The sequence below is a fragment of the Halichoeres trimaculatus genome, unplaced genomic scaffold (assembly GCF_033239565.1).
Source record: "Halichoeres trimaculatus isolate MK-OKI-2021-1 unplaced genomic scaffold, fHalTri1.1 fHalTri1_scaffold_5, whole genome shotgun sequence".
Classification (NCBI taxonomy): Eukaryota; Metazoa; Chordata; class Actinopteri; order Labriformes; family Labridae; genus Halichoeres; species Halichoeres trimaculatus.
In genome coordinates, this window is record NW_027437183.1 from 16,728,227 (window position 1) to 16,743,973 (window position 15,747).

The following is a 15,747-nucleotide window of genomic DNA, read 5'->3' on the forward strand; positions in this document are numbered from 1 at the left end:
ATAATTTAAATGAGCATTTTTACAGAAGACATAAACACTTGCTTATATGACTGACTTCTGAGAGATTAAGTATTTTATTTATCATTTTAACTCAACAATAAATACTCTTCCTCTCCCAGTTTTAAAACTTTAAGTTAAATGTCTCCTCTAACTATTGAGGCAAAACTATATTAAGTCTCTGCTCAATACGGAAAAAGTATCTCAAGAACAGCTGAACTAAGAATAAAAAGAATACATGGTAAGGTTAAAGAGAGACACACACAAGTTCCAAACTTTGATTTACAAAAAAAGTTATTGTACAGCCCTTTATAACAAACCCTTGACAAATTGATTGTTGACTGTCCTGAAGTTCACTTAGTCTGGATCTCAGGTCATGATTTTTTGATTGTCTTTTGTTTTTTTTAAGATAAAATTCATCTGATGAACCCTATCAAAATCTGGAGCTATGCAGGTACACTATTCCTGGTGTGAGTCCTAATTTCAGACGCAGAATTTTTCAGCAAGTGCCAAATTCCCTTTTTTTCTTACTGGGAAAAAGAAAAACAGCTTCCCAGGGAAAGGGGATCAATGCATGTTATGTAATTTTGTTCCTCAAACAGACACGAACAAAATGATAAATGAGCCAATCTCTGTCATGTGTGTTCAATCTGAGTTACGCCCAAAGAAAATACACAAAAAGTTTCAAAGTGCTGTTATTGAAAAATAAAAGTTTGAAACATTAGAGAAAATTTTCTCCAGTGTGTGTGTGTGTGTGTGTGTGTGTGTGTGTGTGTGTGTGTGTGTGTGTGTGTGTGTGTGTGTGTGTGTGTGTGTGTGTATGTGTGTGTGTGTGTGTGTGTGTGTGTGTGTGTGTGTGTGTGTGTGTGTGTGTGTGCGCAGGGGGTTGTTCACATATTGAAAGATGTGGGGGTCTTGTATTCAGTCTCTGCCAGCTGGCTGTTATGTAACAAGATAAATAGGACACAATCCCTTGTGGAGTGGATGTGAGAAGTGAAGCAAAATCCTTCCCTCCAGGAGAAGAAGAGTGTGTGTGTGTGTTTATATGTGGGTCCATGTGTGTGTCCGTGTGTATGTGTGGCCCGGCCCACTCTTACACAACACCCCCACCCCACAGGTTCCTAAGCAGAGTTTCTAGCTGGCAGGATTCTGACTGTAGTGTTGCTCTGTGGCTGCATGCTGTCTGGAGTCATGGCTGCACAGCTGGTCGTCGCTCTGCTGGCTCTCGCCTCCCTGTGTGCTGCTGCACCTGAACCCAACTGTAAAGAGCTGGTGAAGCCCCTGGTTCTGGACTCCCACAGCCCTGTGAGTATCAGCCATCATTTATTCGCAGCAGGTTGTAGGTGTGAGGAGGCTCTGCAGGCTGCTGCAGCATGTTTATGTAACTTAAAAAGTTGACTTTTTAGTGGTGCTGACATCCTGAAAATGTGGGGCATGTGTGTGCTATTTTAAGTGCCGTGTAAGTAGTAAGTGTCAACAGGTCAATAATGCTGTCACTATGTTATCAACTGAGTTAAAGTGAGCTCAAGCATTTTACATTCCAATATTTCCAAAAGAAATTATATTTAAACTTTTTTTCTTTGCACCATTTAAACACCCTCTGAAGCTCTTTATCATTTTGCACACTGACTTCTGCAGATGTGGTGTAGATGTGTAGTCTAAGTATTTCTTACTTATCTAATGGTCACGTTTTTATTTATGTGTTAAACTTGTCAATGTAACACCCTCTCTGTTGAGATAAACAACAGCCCATGTCTGTATGTTTGTATCAGATTTATGGGAAGTGGGTGCTCCATGTGGCGTCTTGGGATGAACCTGATCTAAAGAGTGACCTGGTTGTGGTGAACAGCTCATGGGTGGACTTATCGGCTTCATCAGACACTGGATTCATCGCCCTGTACTGGGCCGACCGGGTGTAAGTACACTGCAACTGGAGATGCTCCGTCACATGACAACTCCCATGTGCAAATATCAAGTGGCAACCTGGTCTGAGAATATGAGACAATGCGGAAGTGCTAAAATCTGCTGTTTCTCGAGGGGCCGCTTGAGGCTGGCTCTGGAAGTACTGGAAGACACATACGCACCAAGCCAAAAAAGGCGTTTACAAAGCAGAAATTAAGCCATGTACAGCCTGGTTCAAGAATCGTCTCCTGTCTGAATTGTTACGTTTACTATCGGCACTCACTGTTTGGGGGGTAATTTTTTTTTCTAACTCGGTGGTTCAGAGGATATTAAGATCACAAGCACACCCAATCAGAAGTACAGCTCAGGTCACGTGATCGACAGGAGCCCTATAGCTGAACTCAAAGCCCTTGCCACTCCCAATATGCCCGTGATAGCCGATATGCCCGTGATAGCCGATATGCTTCATTTTCTGTTTGAGAAACAGACGGGTGACGTTTGGGACACTACGTCTATGTTTTATACAGTCTATTGCAAATATGAGCAATGTGAGACCTGACAAGTTACAGTATTAATTTGGTTCTCAGTGTGTATTCACAGTGAGTAATAATTCCACTGTTTTAAGATAGAAGGCTGTGGCTCTTTGTTCAAAATTGCGACAAAAAAATGTTTTGGACAAGATCAGCTAAAGAGGTATAACTGTCCAAAGGGGGCGACAAAACCAACACAAACAAAAAGTTCCTTACAGGAGCTTTAAACATCAGTCAAAACTCTGATCTTTGAATCTCTTTCTTTTCTTCTCTTATTAAAGGGGAGGAAAATGCCTTCAAGGATCAACCAATGCCACTGTCACAGGAATGACAAGTCACATTACATGTTTGTATCCAAACATTATTCAAAGGATTTACTGATTTGTGATGATGCAAGCAGGCAAATTATTCATAATGTATGATAATAATACAGACTGATGTTTCTCTCCTGATGTGTCACAGTTAATATCAATGGTCACACTTCATACCATGAGGGGAAGTACTATGAGACCTGCACTGACTGCCTCCTGTCTGAGGACACCGTCCTCCTCCCTGACGGCAAGTCAAAGGGACGCTACCTTTTCCTCTTTAGTAAGTTGTTTTTTTACTCCTCTCTATTACATATTCAAAGAGGTAAACACTGTTTTTGACACAGTGGTTTTTGAATCTGCCTTTTTGAAGCAAAAAGTGGCAATCTGGAGCCATCTGAGCTGGAGGTCTTCAAGAAGCAGGCCGAGTGTCTCAATTTCCCTGAATGGTACTTCTTTGGAGGCTCAGGTCAGCAACGTTTTCAGCTCTTATTCCTGAAACTTACTCTTTGGTCACTTCCTCACAAATGAATCATTTTTATTTCAGATCTGTGTCCTGATGCCAGAGAAGCTGCTTCATCTCCTGCAGAGAACTCAGAAGCTTAAGTCCAGCCTCCTGCACGCTAAAGCTTAGCTCTCTGAATAGTTACACTCATGTAAACCTGCATTAAGTAGTTTTTTAATGTGTCCTGAATCTCTGATTTAACATCGAGCTCTGGAATAACTTTTTCCTCTATCAGGTTGTTGGTTTCAGGAGCAGTGATGAGTTTGAGGCCTGATGGTGTCGAGTCATGTTAGATACGTGGTGTGTCATGTGCAGAGGACGTACTTACTCGTATGTTTCTGCCTTTTGAGCTGGTTGACCTGTCATAGCTGGTTTAGGAAATGAGAAATTCATGGTATATTTGGGTACAGTAATGGCTGAAACGTCTACTGTAATCATTTTAACAATCTGTGAATAGTTGACTGTTTTAACAGCTTGTGTGAAAATGAATAAAAACAGCTTCAGTCCCTCTCTGCAGTGTCTCACACTCATTTGTTTCACCTTCATTCACAGTTTCCAAGCTGCATTTCTTAAAACCACTCAAATAAAAAAACAGATGCCCTGCTGACCCATGTGTAAAGATCACATGCTTCTCAAACTCTGTTACTGCTCTTCACAGCTGCTCTGCTGTTCCCAGAAACCTCAACAAAAGCATCTGCTGTCGCTGTCAGAGAGAGAAAAAAAGATATCAAACTTACGAAACTGTCTCCAGCAGGCGGTCCACACAGGCCCAAAAGGAAACAGCCTTAGTTCCAGTGAACAAAAGCTGCTTCAGCTCCTTTTAAAATGTCTCAATAGTCCTGGACAAGTGATGGCACCTTGCCTGGGTTCATTTAGGGGCAGCAGTACTGCCAACAGAGGGCTGTTGAGCTGGCCTTTTATTGCAGAGTAAAACGGCTCTGCACGGTCTTTGAAAATTTTCACTGGTGCATGTGAGCAGGCAACTGGACCCCCCTGCTTCCCCCATACAAGTGCTTGCACAATCTGTTTTTTTTTCCTTGTTTGAGACTCCAGAGGGAAAATGAATAAGTGATAGACGTTTTCTGTAGCAGCAGACATATCCTCTGCAGTCCTGCTGTCTCATCCTCCGTCTGACTATGGCTCTGTCAGGGCTTGTGTTTCTGCTGGCTCTCGCTCCCTTCAGTGCTGCGGTTGCACCTGACTGTAAGGACCTGGTCCAGCCTTATATGCCAGAGGATCCTAAACTGGTGAGTTCTGCTCAGGATTCTCTTTTCAGCTCACTATTTAGAACATTATACATTTTGTAAGTAATTTTGATATTCTCTGTGAAGGTGTTTGGGAAATGGGTGTATGTGATGGGAGCAGGGGATCCTAAACCGTACCACAAGGCACTGGAGTCTCTGAAAAGCTCCTGGATCGAGCTGTCGCCCACTTCTCAGAGTCACATTTTGACTTTACGTTGGGGAGATCACTGCTTGTAAGATTAGTTGTTGAGTTTGTCAAATGTACTGTATTAAATCACCATCAGACATATTAATGGCAGTGTGTCTGACCTTCAGACAGCATGTTGAATTCTGAGCTCATGTGTCACAGCTTCTCCTTTCTTTCCCAGTAACCGGTGCATCCTAGGGGAGGTCAATGCAACAGTGTCAGGACTGGCCACCACATTTAGAAGTAAGTGAGTGGCAGACTTTGGCAGTTTACTCCAGTATACTACAGCAACTCCACACACATCTCATGAACACTGTACAATAACCTGACACTCCTTGTGCTTGAACAGAGAATCTGTCAGACCACAAAGGTCACATTCTGCAGACCTGCTCTGACTGCCTGCTGTGGACGGACACCTTTCGAAACGGGGACGCAACTGGCAGATACATCCTGCAGTTCAGTAAGTTTCCTCCTCCTTTTAGTTTTGACGCACATGTTTTCGATGTTTTTAAAGCCTCATCTTTGTCTTTTAGCCCGGACAGGGAAAATAGACCCCAAAGATGTTGAAATCTTCAAGAAACAAGTCGGGTGTCTTAACTTCCCTGTGAACTTTCACAGCTTTGATGGTAAAACAGGTCAGTGACTCTTTACGGAGCAGGATACATTTTCACAAGCTGCTGCCACAAGGTGGGGCTGCAACATTTAGATCTGATGAGAGACTGACACATTTTTAACATTACTGATGGATTAATGTCATCACTGGGATATGGATATGACACAAACATCTTCTGTAATGCTGAGGGAGAATTTATCCTCCACTGTTCATATTGTTCTCATCTTTTATTTCTGTTTCAGAGCTGTGCCCTGACGACAGAGAAAGTGACCAGCAGTGAAAACAAACGAATGGGATACAGAAACAGTGGTATTCAGCACATATATGTACACTTTAGTCCAGTTTTTAAGCAGTTTATCTATTCCTTAGTCAGACTCTCTCTTCTATACTCTTTAACATATTTTTTGATTAATTACTTCTATGATGCTCTTATTAAAATCTGTCACAGGTAATGACATACAACTGCGTTATTAAGAGTTTGGCAACTGTTTTAATTTTAAGGACTCTCAATGAGATTATAAAAAAAATGCAAAGAATGTACTAAATTGTTCTGGGAAATAAACTCAAGTTATCACAAAGCGTCACACTGCTTTATTTATATGTAATGATTTCAAAATAAAAAATAATTTGATGTAAACAATGATTCCTTTGATGAGATTGTTAAACTGGAAACAGTGAAGTTGTACTGGGGATAGTTTAACTCTGGTTTATCACACATCAGCTGTGCAGGTTTGTAAAGTGTCTCACACAGATGGATAGAAAGGCCCCTCATGCCACCAGCCTGCTGTACTGGCTCCCCAGGCCTTTTTGAAGACTCTCCATCTTACATGACCTGGTGCTGTCCGTCCACCCGCTGCTTCTCGTACTCTGTGTCTCTGAGCTGCTCCCCGCTCCTGTCGGTCGCCTGCACCTCAGCAGCGCCGCCACCTGCTTCTGGCACTGAGAGGAGCCAAAGTAATAGAGGACAGGATCCAGACAGCAGCTGAGGCTCCCCACACACAAAGAGAGCAGGTAGGCCTGATAGGAGCTGTCACTGGACTTGTGGGACAGCTGCACGTAGTGAACCATGAGGATGATGTTGGTGGGGGTGAAGCAGACGACAAACACCACCAGCACAACCACAGCCATCACCACAGCTCGGGTCTTCTTGGAGCGGTTCTCCACGTTGGCTGCAAGCAGAGCCTGGATGATTCGTGCATAACAGACGACAGTAAAAACAAGAGGAATGAAGAAGAAGATAGAGGAGTAGATGGGGAAGAAGTAGAGGTAGTAAGCTTGTAGTTGTTTTACATCCTGCACATCATGGCAGGTGGTGATGTTTAGGTCTGACAGATGCATTGTTTGGCCCGAGGTCAAAAGAGGGGAAACTCCTCCAAGGGCCAAGATCCACATGGCAGCACACACAACCGAGGCAGTCTGTTGGCTGCGCCATGTTAGCGAGTTCATGGGGTAAACCACAGCCAGGAAACGGTCCACGCTGATACACGTCATGAGCAGGACGGAGCAGTACATGTTGCAGTAGAAAGTTGCTGTCACCACTCTGCACATGAAGGGGCCGTACAGCCAGTTGTTGCCATGGTAGTGGTAGGCGATCTTGAAGGGGAGGAGCAGGCCAAACAGGAGGTCAGCACAGGCCAGGTTCAGCATGTAGATGGTCGCAGGTTTCCTTGGACGGATGTGGCGCACAAACATCACCATAGCAACAAGGTTGAGGGGGACGCTGATGATGAAGACAAAGGTATAAACAGTCGGGACAAATCTGGTCGCCAAGTGACCCTTGAGAAAATGTTTCGCTTCCTTTGAGACGTGAAAGCTCTTCTGGTTGTGGGGGTGTGGAACATGAACGCTGTGTTTTTTCACTGGCACCTGATCCATCCCTGAGCCGGACTCCTTATACGCCTCCTCAGACACAGACAGGTCCAGATAATCCACAGAGTCATCAGGAGGCATGACATAGTGACCCGCAAAAGTCCTGGGTTGGAGTCCCGAGCCTTTAGGGAAACACATGAGGCTTTTTCAATTTTTGGTCATTTTTTAGTCATTCAAGTGGAAAACTGAAAAGTTGGTTTGTGTTTGGGCAACAAAACCCTCTGTCATTACACTTGACTCCTGGTAAAAAAGATAAAGTGACCTTCCTTTCAACATTTTTTTTTTTTTGGTTTGTTTTTTCAGCCACTTGGATTCAAAGTATCTGGATACTGATGCAGTGTAAATAAATTACAAAACAAGCTTTTTTTGTTTGTTTTTTCTAACAAGGGCCAACCCTTGAAATGTCAAAGCATTTCCCCAATTAGCTGCATTGAAATGGTGAATTTCTGTTCAGATATTTGATGCTACAATAATGTATTTCTGTCATGTTTAGAGGCAAACATTTATGGAAAAGTTAGTGGTAACAAACTAGTGGGTTGAAATTTCAAGAAGCCAAAAATAGAAACAAACCTGCAATACTAGAAAATGTAATTTGTTTTAGTTCACAAATAAAAAGCATTTTGTTGTTTGTCATTACTGTAAAATGCTCCAATTTTCCTCTGATAATTTTACTTTTGCATGCTGGGAAACTGAGTAAAGTATTGTTCCTGGATCATTTCAGACTTCCAAATATCGCAGCAGTGAGCATAAAGGATGTTAAACAGGAAACATGCAAACACAATGCTTTATCCATGTATAAAATCCAGCAGATAAACCAGACAACTGAGTTTAACACTTATCTATGTTTTTAACTATTACAGTAATTTATAATTAACTTACCATTTTGAGGAGTAAACGCTGAGCTATGAAGAGAAAATATTAACAGCAACACAACTGATAGGTGATACATGACTTGACGGTTGTAACACCTGAGAATGTGCAGAAATGATCTGTTGGCCAGAGGAGTGACTCAAGTGTTGTTCGGCTGGAATCAAACATGTTATTACATTACAAAGTGGATGCTCCTCCTCCTCTCTCAGTGTACTGCATCTCCTCCCCTTTGGTTAAAAAACATTATGGCACTGATGTTCAGCTCTTAATGTTTTCCTGCTCTGATGATGGGATGTTTCAAAGGACTGATACTGATGACAGATGAGAGAAGTAATCGAAGATGTGTTATTTATTATGAACATTGTTCAAACATAAGAAATCACTTGTATACTGATAATACATATTAAAAATACATCAGCTGTAGCTTTCAAACCTCTTGAATGTTTTATTAATTAAAAAGTGTCTCTTTAAACAGCTGAATTAAAAGGCACTGATCATACAGGCAGGTGGAGACATCTCTTAACTCTCAAAGTAATGTTTGTCTGAAATCTCCAGCAAAACTTCTCAAGTAGCTTCAACTTAAAGGGAATAATACAGCGTGTTTCCTAATATCTTTTACTTACAAAACATGAAAACCATCACAATTTCATTCTTAAAATATGACATTTACATTCACCACATTGAAAAACACAGAACAGACACATTAAATTAGACTAACAGCATTTCATTTCCTTTTGTGGTGCATCAATTCAGAAGCAAAATGCTGTTCTGAACCAGCTGAAGCTTCCTCCCCAAATTAACTTTGTTCAATAAACTCAGGACTGTCATAAGGCACAGTGTGTCCCCGCCTTTTCTGCTGCTTCCTCACAGTCCTTTTCCACTTTCTTATTTTCCATAGAACTTCTTGTTCAGAAGGAAGATGAGTAAATTGACGTTGATTTTGGCTTTATCAAACATCTTCATGACAGCAACCCCTTCGTACTGCAACTGTAGGAGGTCCTGGGTGAAACAAAGCAAGACGTTTGGAGGAATGAAAAACTCGTTAAACGATTTATCTGAGGAACATATTTGAGTATGATTTTTTGGGTAGAATCCTGACCCACAGGGGAGAGTTTTACCTGGAAATGTAGCTGAACCTTTTCCATTTCAACTCCCATAAACTTGGCTTTCACCTCAAAATCCCCAACTTCCTCGGTGGGTGAAATGTCAAACATGACGTTTTTGAATCTAAAGAGGCCAGGGATAAAAGAGTGTGTTTATAACATGGAAAATAAAGGCGAAATCCTATACAGTAATATTTCTGTTTTTTTTTTTCCAGAAATAAAGAGTCAGCATGTCCCCGGTATGTGGAAAATCTGCTCAGTGCTTTGTTTTCAACTCGGCAATAAAGCGGATGGTCATGGCTTTAAGGATTAAAAAATGGTGTCAACAAAAGACAACTGTCGTCTGAACAATACCCGCAATAATGTTTTTCTTTCCACCTGAGGAAAGCTGACAATGCATATCCTACATTCATTTTGAAAATAAACCGATGGCAACAAATGGTACTGGTATGAAGAAACCAACTGGATTGCACTAATAATAACAAAAATTCAGATCTGAGAGAGTAATTGGATATCTTTTGGATATCTGCCTTCTAGATATGTGTGTGTGTGTGTGTGTGTGTGTGGTGAGTAGCTTAACTCACTGGTTTGTCTGAAGTCCTTCTATCTCCAGGATGACTCCTTTCTCATGCAGCCTTGCAGCTGTGTACTTCAGAGACTGAGGCTTAAGCTTCTTACTGGCCTTGCTGTCTCCTTTGCTGTCCAGTTTTATTGATCTGCGGGAATTCCTGGACACACACAAAAACAGTCATGATTTTTTTTTTTTAATCATCTCAACATGTCAGCCCCGGCTGGTGGTCTGTATCCTGCCTCTCACCTGGTGGTAGCTGGGACTGACCATATAAAGTAGGAGAAGTAAAAACTGAACTCACTTCCTGTTGAGGTTATCCAGGCAGGTCTTGATGTAGGTGTCATAATAGTTCATCTGGTCCTGGTAGAAAGCTGTTTTTGAGTTAAGGGCTGCCAGTGTCTGTCGCAGCTTCACAAGCTCTGCCTTCCTCCTCTGCCTGTAGCGTCTTTGGTAGCGGATGTCCTGTCAATTGAAGTTAACTTCAGAAATTAATTGATTTGAAAGACTTTTCTCTAACAATTGAACACTGTTTTTTCACAGTATACATCCTTCTTAGTGAATTTAAAGCTGCTTCTGAACCTTTGATATGTCGTTGATGAGGTCTTGGTATTTGTTGCTAGCAGTGATGAGGCCGGCCTGATCCAGGCTACGCAAGTTTCTTTGGATCTTCCTCTTCTTCTGCTCAAGAGGAAGCTGGCTGTCCTCCAGTGCTGCTGGGCTGCTCTTCAGACCCTCTGGTGTCTGAGCATCCTGGACCGCTCGCCGCTCCACATTCTTGGTATGTTCCGACTCCTTGAGAGGCAATCAAGAAAGAATTGCAATCTACAGTTAACTTAGAACAAAAACAATGAAGCCAGTGCACAAAGAGCAATAAAGGGGGCTGTTTATGTGCATAAGTGAGGAAAAACAAGACAGAGGACTGAGTCACCTGTGGGGCAGTAGCTGGGGTCTCGAGGATTTCAGGTAAGCTCTCTCCAGATTGAATACGAATGACATCCACTATGAGCCTTTTTGTCCTGAGAACAAACACAGAGGAAATAGCGTCATCTTTGAAAGCAGGACCTCTCCTTCTGTTTTAACTTTTTGCACTAAAGCGTCTTTAAATGAAGAGAAAAAAGGGTTTTTTGATTACAATAAAAAGATCCATCTTGTTAGAATGAGACATGTAATGCCTGTTCTCACTTTCTGTTTTCTACTTTTCACTGCTTCTTGACTGTTTACACTGGCATTTGGTGAAAAGTTACTGTCAGCAGGACATAAATCTCTTTGCTGCAAGGTTAAAGTCAACATTGCTACCATGTGAGTGTACATATAATAAATACCAGATTCATGCTTAACTGAATTGATTTTGATTAAATCTTTGTTAAAAATTTAATCTTTTTTTGGTTGCTTTTCAACCAACTGAGCTGTCTCTGCTCCTCAAAGTCTTACAAACAAGTATCACACACATTGTGTAATTTCAGCCACTTAGGGGGAACTTGATCCTATCTGCTGCAAGAGAAGTCCTGTTTTTCACAGTTCACTTTCCAATCAAATAAGTTGTAAATGCCCAAAAAGTCTCTTTTAGTCTCCAGTAGTAGTCTTTCTTAGGGAAAAAAATGTTCAGACGGATGCATGTTTTCTGGCAAGATAGCCCTGAACAACAGCTCTCTTCCTCTTTGGACAGGAAACGATAAAAGAGCAGGAAAGCAGCAAAGACACGTTACTGAGTGACAGCTTCAAAGAAACACACACAATGTCATAGAGAGTTAGGTCAATGCCTTAGAAGGCAAGCACTGCTGTCATTATTAAGAATATGGAAGAATGCAAATTCTAAAATTAGTAATGTTAACCTTTACAACAGGGTGTGCATGCAGTATTTTTATTCAAATCTTTTAACGCCACACTTACTTTGTCATTAGAGTCTTCAAGTCTTTGTCGTCTCCTTCCAGCAGCTCAAACTTGCTGGTGAGTGTGAGGGAGATCTCTGTCTTGGCCAACTGGCTTAGAGCACTCTCTCTGTTTGGGTCATTTGGGTCTACTGCCCCCTCACCTGAAATACATGAACATGAAATTATTAATATTCTACAAACAAGATAAGATAACCTCTTGATGAATTTAGATAAATGTTTTGGTGGAAATACCAAGCAGTGCCTCCACATCAGGGACGTCTCCAAGGTCCTGCAGCAGCTCATGTAGTAAGTCATTGTGGTCAGGAGAGATGGCCTCCAGATGTTCCAGAAGCAGCTGAACAAACACAGATGAGACTTCAGTATATAAAAAAATAAAGTATTTACTGTGTAACTATCAGAAAAAACATGACAGGACATATATTCTCTGTTAATATGCCTCCTGAGAGAAACACAGAAGTTTTAAGGATGAGAGAAACAGTTGATCTTTGAAGTGAATCATTCTAAAAACCATCAATATCACATGACACTAAAACTGATGGAAAGCATTGGTTTTCTGATTAATGTGCCTTAACAGAAGCATATTGAAGGCAATTAAGGTCAATAACTGTCAAAATTTAACCAAATAGCTTGGACTGTATCACCTTATGTGTAATTCAAAAGTAGAAATATGAAAGTTTACCTTTTGAAAATAAAGTAAGTGAAAAGTGAACTTTAACATTTTCTAATTTGTTGAGATGCACCTGCATCTGCACCATGACCTGATGTTTTTATCAACATATGGAGCTGTCAGCTAGAAAACAAAGTGAAGGCTAAGAGAACATCTACTCAACCACGTTATCTCTAACATTAGCTTCTGTGTGAATGGGTGCAGAGTAACACTCATGACAGAAGGTCAGAGATGGCTTTTTGACAAGATTTCGCAGCTAAAATCAGGACTGAAGAAGGCGAACAGTTGTTTTTCTTTAGTTTACCGAGTGGGTATTGATGATCTCCTCTATCGAGATGTAGATGATTGGCTTGCTTAGAGTCACCATGTCTGAATATTCATCAATATTAAACTTCTCCTCAGGTTCAGGAACATCACATGCTGACTGGAAAAAAACCCTAAAAGAAGAAAAATACCAGAGGTTAGAGCTATTAGTCTCCGAGCCCTGCAGATGTCTGAGATAATGACCAGCATTAGAAAATTAAGGACAACTGAAGCACATCAGAGTACATTACTCACAGGCTTGTTCCAGAAAATGAACTTAGGGTTTGATTTTTAGAAACCATGAGTCAAACACTTTGGCAAATTGAGGCTGACTGCTGCACATCCTGACCCAACCCTTCTTGTTTTAAGGCCCTTAGAGCTTTCTTTGTTGCCTGAATCACCTCTGATTCCACCATGTCAGCTTAACCTCTTCCTGACCTTTAATGTTTATTTTCTAACAGCCAAGTGGAGAAAGTGCCTACCTCATGTGTCTCTCCCTTTATAACTCTGTTTTTACCGTGAGCAAAAACACACTTTATATAATTACGGCCTCATGCAGCACTAAACAATCCTTGGATAAAAAACATGTTGACAGACAAATGTATTTTGGTCATCTGTACACACTACAGAACACACTTATTTTTACTGACTTACCTAAACTTCTCATAGGTCTGTGATATGTAGTCGTTCATTGGTTTCATGTGTGCATTCTCGCCCTCAAACAGCTTATTAGCAGCAGCATGCTGCAGCATCTTGGCCACAGATCCCAGGTTACGGCGCTGGTCTAAGTGCAGCTGCCCTCCAGCTGACATGTCAATGATGTCAAAGCCGTCAGGGGCCACAATGGCTGGATTCATGAAGCGGTAATAGAGCAGGTTCCCTACAATCTGTAATAAGAAAAAGTGAAAGCCTGTTTACACATCACCTATTAAACTCAACTGATTATGTTCACAATAACAACGTGAGATGATGGATGTGTATGACCACGTTTTCACTCTACTGAAGAAAATCAAAACATTTAACATGTGAGGACATCTACCTTCAACAGCTCATCCTCTGAGGCATCTGGAAACTTTTCATGGAGGGTGTTCTTCAAAACTTTTGCTATGTATCTCATGCCATAGCTACATGCAGAACAAAACACAATGAGGGGACATCAACACAAAACAACATGCTATCACACACCATCCAATGAATGAAATGGAAACCCCAGGACTGAGAAAATGTTGTGTCTGGAGGAGTATTTTTTTCTACTAAGACCAAAACAAAACATGAGCACCATCCAGTGGTGTAAAAGTCTGAAATTATGTTTGGAACTGGTGATTAGATTTTAGTCCCAAGTCAACAGCACACTGAAAGCATTTTATCTCTCTGAAAAGAGGAATTTCCATAGAAGCAGTCCAACAACAGCATGTAAAGGTGTTTGGGGCAAATAACAGTGACAGGTTACAATCCAGCATTGTCTGATCCTTATTTCTTCTTATACATGAACTGATTTCTCTAAAGGCAAAGCATTAAGGGGTCAACAAAACATACTGGCCATCGTGATCTGAACAGTGAGAGTGTCACAGAGAACACAAAGCGGAAATGGACACTCAACAGGTCCTGAAACTTACGGGATATTATCCAGCGAGGACACAATGGAGTTCAGGACCTTATCTGTGGCTGCCCGCAGCGACATACTTGATGCCTCCAGCCTGTTGCGCACTTCCTCATGTGACATGGCCTGCTCAGGCGTGACTTCATATGGCAGCTTGCTGAGGAACAGACAGCAAGAGTGGTAAACAGTTATGCATGGGGTTCACCTTCTCATTACAGCAATAGCCAAAATTGAAGTGTTGATCTTTTTTACAAAGCATGATCATGATCACAACATACAGATGGTTGCTTGGAGCACAATAAATGATGTTGATCAGATGAAGTGAGCCCTACTGTTTTCATGTACTTTTACCTTTGATACATGATTTGTCCTCAGTGACACCATATGTCTGGCATAGTGTCAACATATTTTCGGAGAACTTCAACACTAATGTTATCCAATGCCCTCTCTACCTCAAGCCAAAGGCTTTCCTTTTAATGGACAATGGATCTGTCCAGTCCATTTTCCAACTCGTCCAAATTTGCTGGATGGGGTTGAGGTCTGGACATGAGGAGGTCAGTCTATCAATTTCGATGCTCCTTTTTTTATAAAGAAATTACCTGAATACCCCTACAGTGGCTCTATTAAATTCTATTATATATATATATATATATATATATATATACACCACCAGTACAAGAGACAGACAGCACTAAAATACAAAAAATGTCATACATAAAATCATTTATTAAAAAATATAAAAGAATAGTTCAAACAAGATCTAGTTCAATAAATAAATCACAGTATTAAAACAGTTCTGTCAATTTTGTGGATTTTTCATTTAGTCATATTTAAAATGGTGGTAGTTTTTGATAGAAAAGATTTTTTAAAAAGACCATTGGCCAGAAGAACTCTATAGCCCCCTCGGAGCTTAGATGTTTTATTGTTGTTTTAATGGCTAAAGCAAAAAAAGTAACAAGAACCTCTTAAACATGCCAAGTGTTCTAATAATTTTGGCCACTACTGTGCATATTTACTTTTATGTGGTTTTTTTATTTGGTAAGGAAACTCAGATTTCTGTGAAATCCAAATTCAGAATTTCTCTTTGGTTGTGTGCTCATTGAAAAGACGACATCAGAAATCTTGGCTGATATGAAAAAAAATGTTTTACTGTAAGTATAAAAGTAAACCAACAAAGCGTCTCCCAACCGAAAATTATATCTGCAATTAAACAAAACCTTAAAAAACATCTGAAAACACTCAGCAACACTGTTTCTGACCTGGCCTCTCCTGTAGCTGTCTCTAGCTGGTTCACCCAGGCTTTGTACACATCCACTGGGTTAGTGTTGATGCCCAGACTCTTGTCCTCGATGATGTCTTTGACTACAGGAGCCAGCAGCTGCCTTAGTGTGTTGTGGCCCCGGGCGCCTCTGTTGAAGCTCACCACCATCTTAATGACAGTTGGGTTCCCTGTCACTATGTCCTGGATCTGATCCACCTTAGAGCTGTGAAACATTGGACAAGTATTCAACCGCAGTGTTGACAAAACAAAACATCAAATGCAAAAAATGTTGTTAGTTTTGGCAGTTAAACGTTATGTCAGGTTC

General features: G+C 41.0%; 3 protein-coding genes across 3 annotated transcripts in view; 1 reads left to right on the forward strand and 2 right to left on the reverse strand.

The window, feature by feature from the left end:
* Nucleotides 1-1,073: 1,073 nt before the first annotated feature.
* Nucleotides 1,074-3,758, forward strand: LOC141789958 (saxitoxin and tetrodotoxin-binding protein 2-like). Its single transcript, XM_074669547.1, has 6 exons — nucleotides 1,074-1,302; nucleotides 1,770-1,912; nucleotides 2,711-2,775; nucleotides 2,892-3,020; nucleotides 3,111-3,206; nucleotides 3,285-3,758. Exons 1-6 carry the CDS (start codon nucleotides 1,174-1,176, stop codon nucleotides 3,341-3,343), a joined length of 621 nt encoding a protein of 206 aa, XP_074525648.1. The 5' UTR covers nucleotides 1,074-1,173; the 3' UTR covers nucleotides 3,344-3,758.
* A 2,160-nt stretch (nucleotides 3,759-5,918) lies between these two features.
* Nucleotides 5,919-8,156, reverse strand: f2r (coagulation factor II (thrombin) receptor). The gene is made up of 2 exons (XM_074669545.1): nucleotides 8,035-8,156; nucleotides 5,919-7,277 (listed from the first exon to the last, which is right to left on the reverse strand). The coding sequence occupies exons 1-2, from the start codon at nucleotides 8,102-8,104 to the stop codon at nucleotides 6,055-6,057; spliced, it is 1,293 nt and encodes a 430-aa protein (XP_074525646.1). The 5' UTR covers nucleotides 8,105-8,156; the 3' UTR covers nucleotides 5,919-6,054.
* A 219-nt stretch (nucleotides 8,157-8,375) lies between these two features.
* iqgap2 (IQ motif containing GTPase activating protein 2) overlaps nucleotides 8,376-15,747 on the reverse strand; it is a 33,666-nt gene continuing 26,294 nt past the window's right edge. The window contains exons 26-38 of the mRNA XM_074669544.1: nucleotides 15,421-15,645; nucleotides 14,178-14,318; nucleotides 13,601-13,685; nucleotides 13,216-13,448; nucleotides 12,563-12,695; nucleotides 11,823-11,925; nucleotides 11,590-11,731; nucleotides 10,628-10,715; nucleotides 10,279-10,491; nucleotides 10,001-10,161; nucleotides 9,713-9,856; nucleotides 9,144-9,252; nucleotides 8,376-9,024 (exon numbers count right to left, since the gene is read on the reverse strand). Of these exons, the coding sequence (XP_074525645.1) occupies nucleotides 8,911-9,024; nucleotides 9,144-9,252; nucleotides 9,713-9,856; nucleotides 10,001-10,161; nucleotides 10,279-10,491; nucleotides 10,628-10,715; nucleotides 11,590-11,731; nucleotides 11,823-11,925; nucleotides 12,563-12,695; nucleotides 13,216-13,448; nucleotides 13,601-13,685; nucleotides 14,178-14,318; nucleotides 15,421-15,645 (1,891 nt within the window). The 3' untranslated portion in view covers nucleotides 8,376-8,910. The remainder of the gene's footprint in view (nucleotides 9,025-9,143; nucleotides 9,253-9,712; nucleotides 9,857-10,000; nucleotides 10,162-10,278; nucleotides 10,492-10,627; nucleotides 10,716-11,589; nucleotides 11,732-11,822; nucleotides 11,926-12,562; nucleotides 12,696-13,215; nucleotides 13,449-13,600; nucleotides 13,686-14,177; nucleotides 14,319-15,420; nucleotides 15,646-15,747) is intronic.

What these genes read in the sequence shown, in the direction of transcription:
- f2r (XM_074669545.1), bottom strand. Translation starts at nt 8,104, where the DNA reads ATGTATCACCTATCAGTTGTGTTGCTGTTAATATTTTCTCTTCATAGC. An exon ending in AGCGTTTACTCCTCAAAATG is followed by an intron (nt 7,278 to 8,034) that starts GTAAGTTAATTA and finishes GTTTCCCTAAAG; the next exon opens with GCTCGGGACTCCAACCCAGG.
- LOC141789958 (XM_074669547.1), top strand. Translation starts at nt 1,174, where the DNA reads ATGCTGTCTGGAGTCATGGCTGCACAGCTGGTCGTCGCTCTGCTGGCT. An exon ending in TTCTGGACTCCCACAGCCCT is followed by an intron (nt 1,303 to 1,769) that starts GTGAGTATCAGC and finishes TGTTTGTATCAG; the next exon opens with ATTTATGGGAAGTGGGTGCT. An exon ending in ACGCTACCTTTTCCTCTTTA is followed by an intron (nt 3,021 to 3,110) that starts GTAAGTTGTTTT and finishes GCCTTTTTGAAG; the next exon opens with CAAAAAGTGGCAATCTGGAG.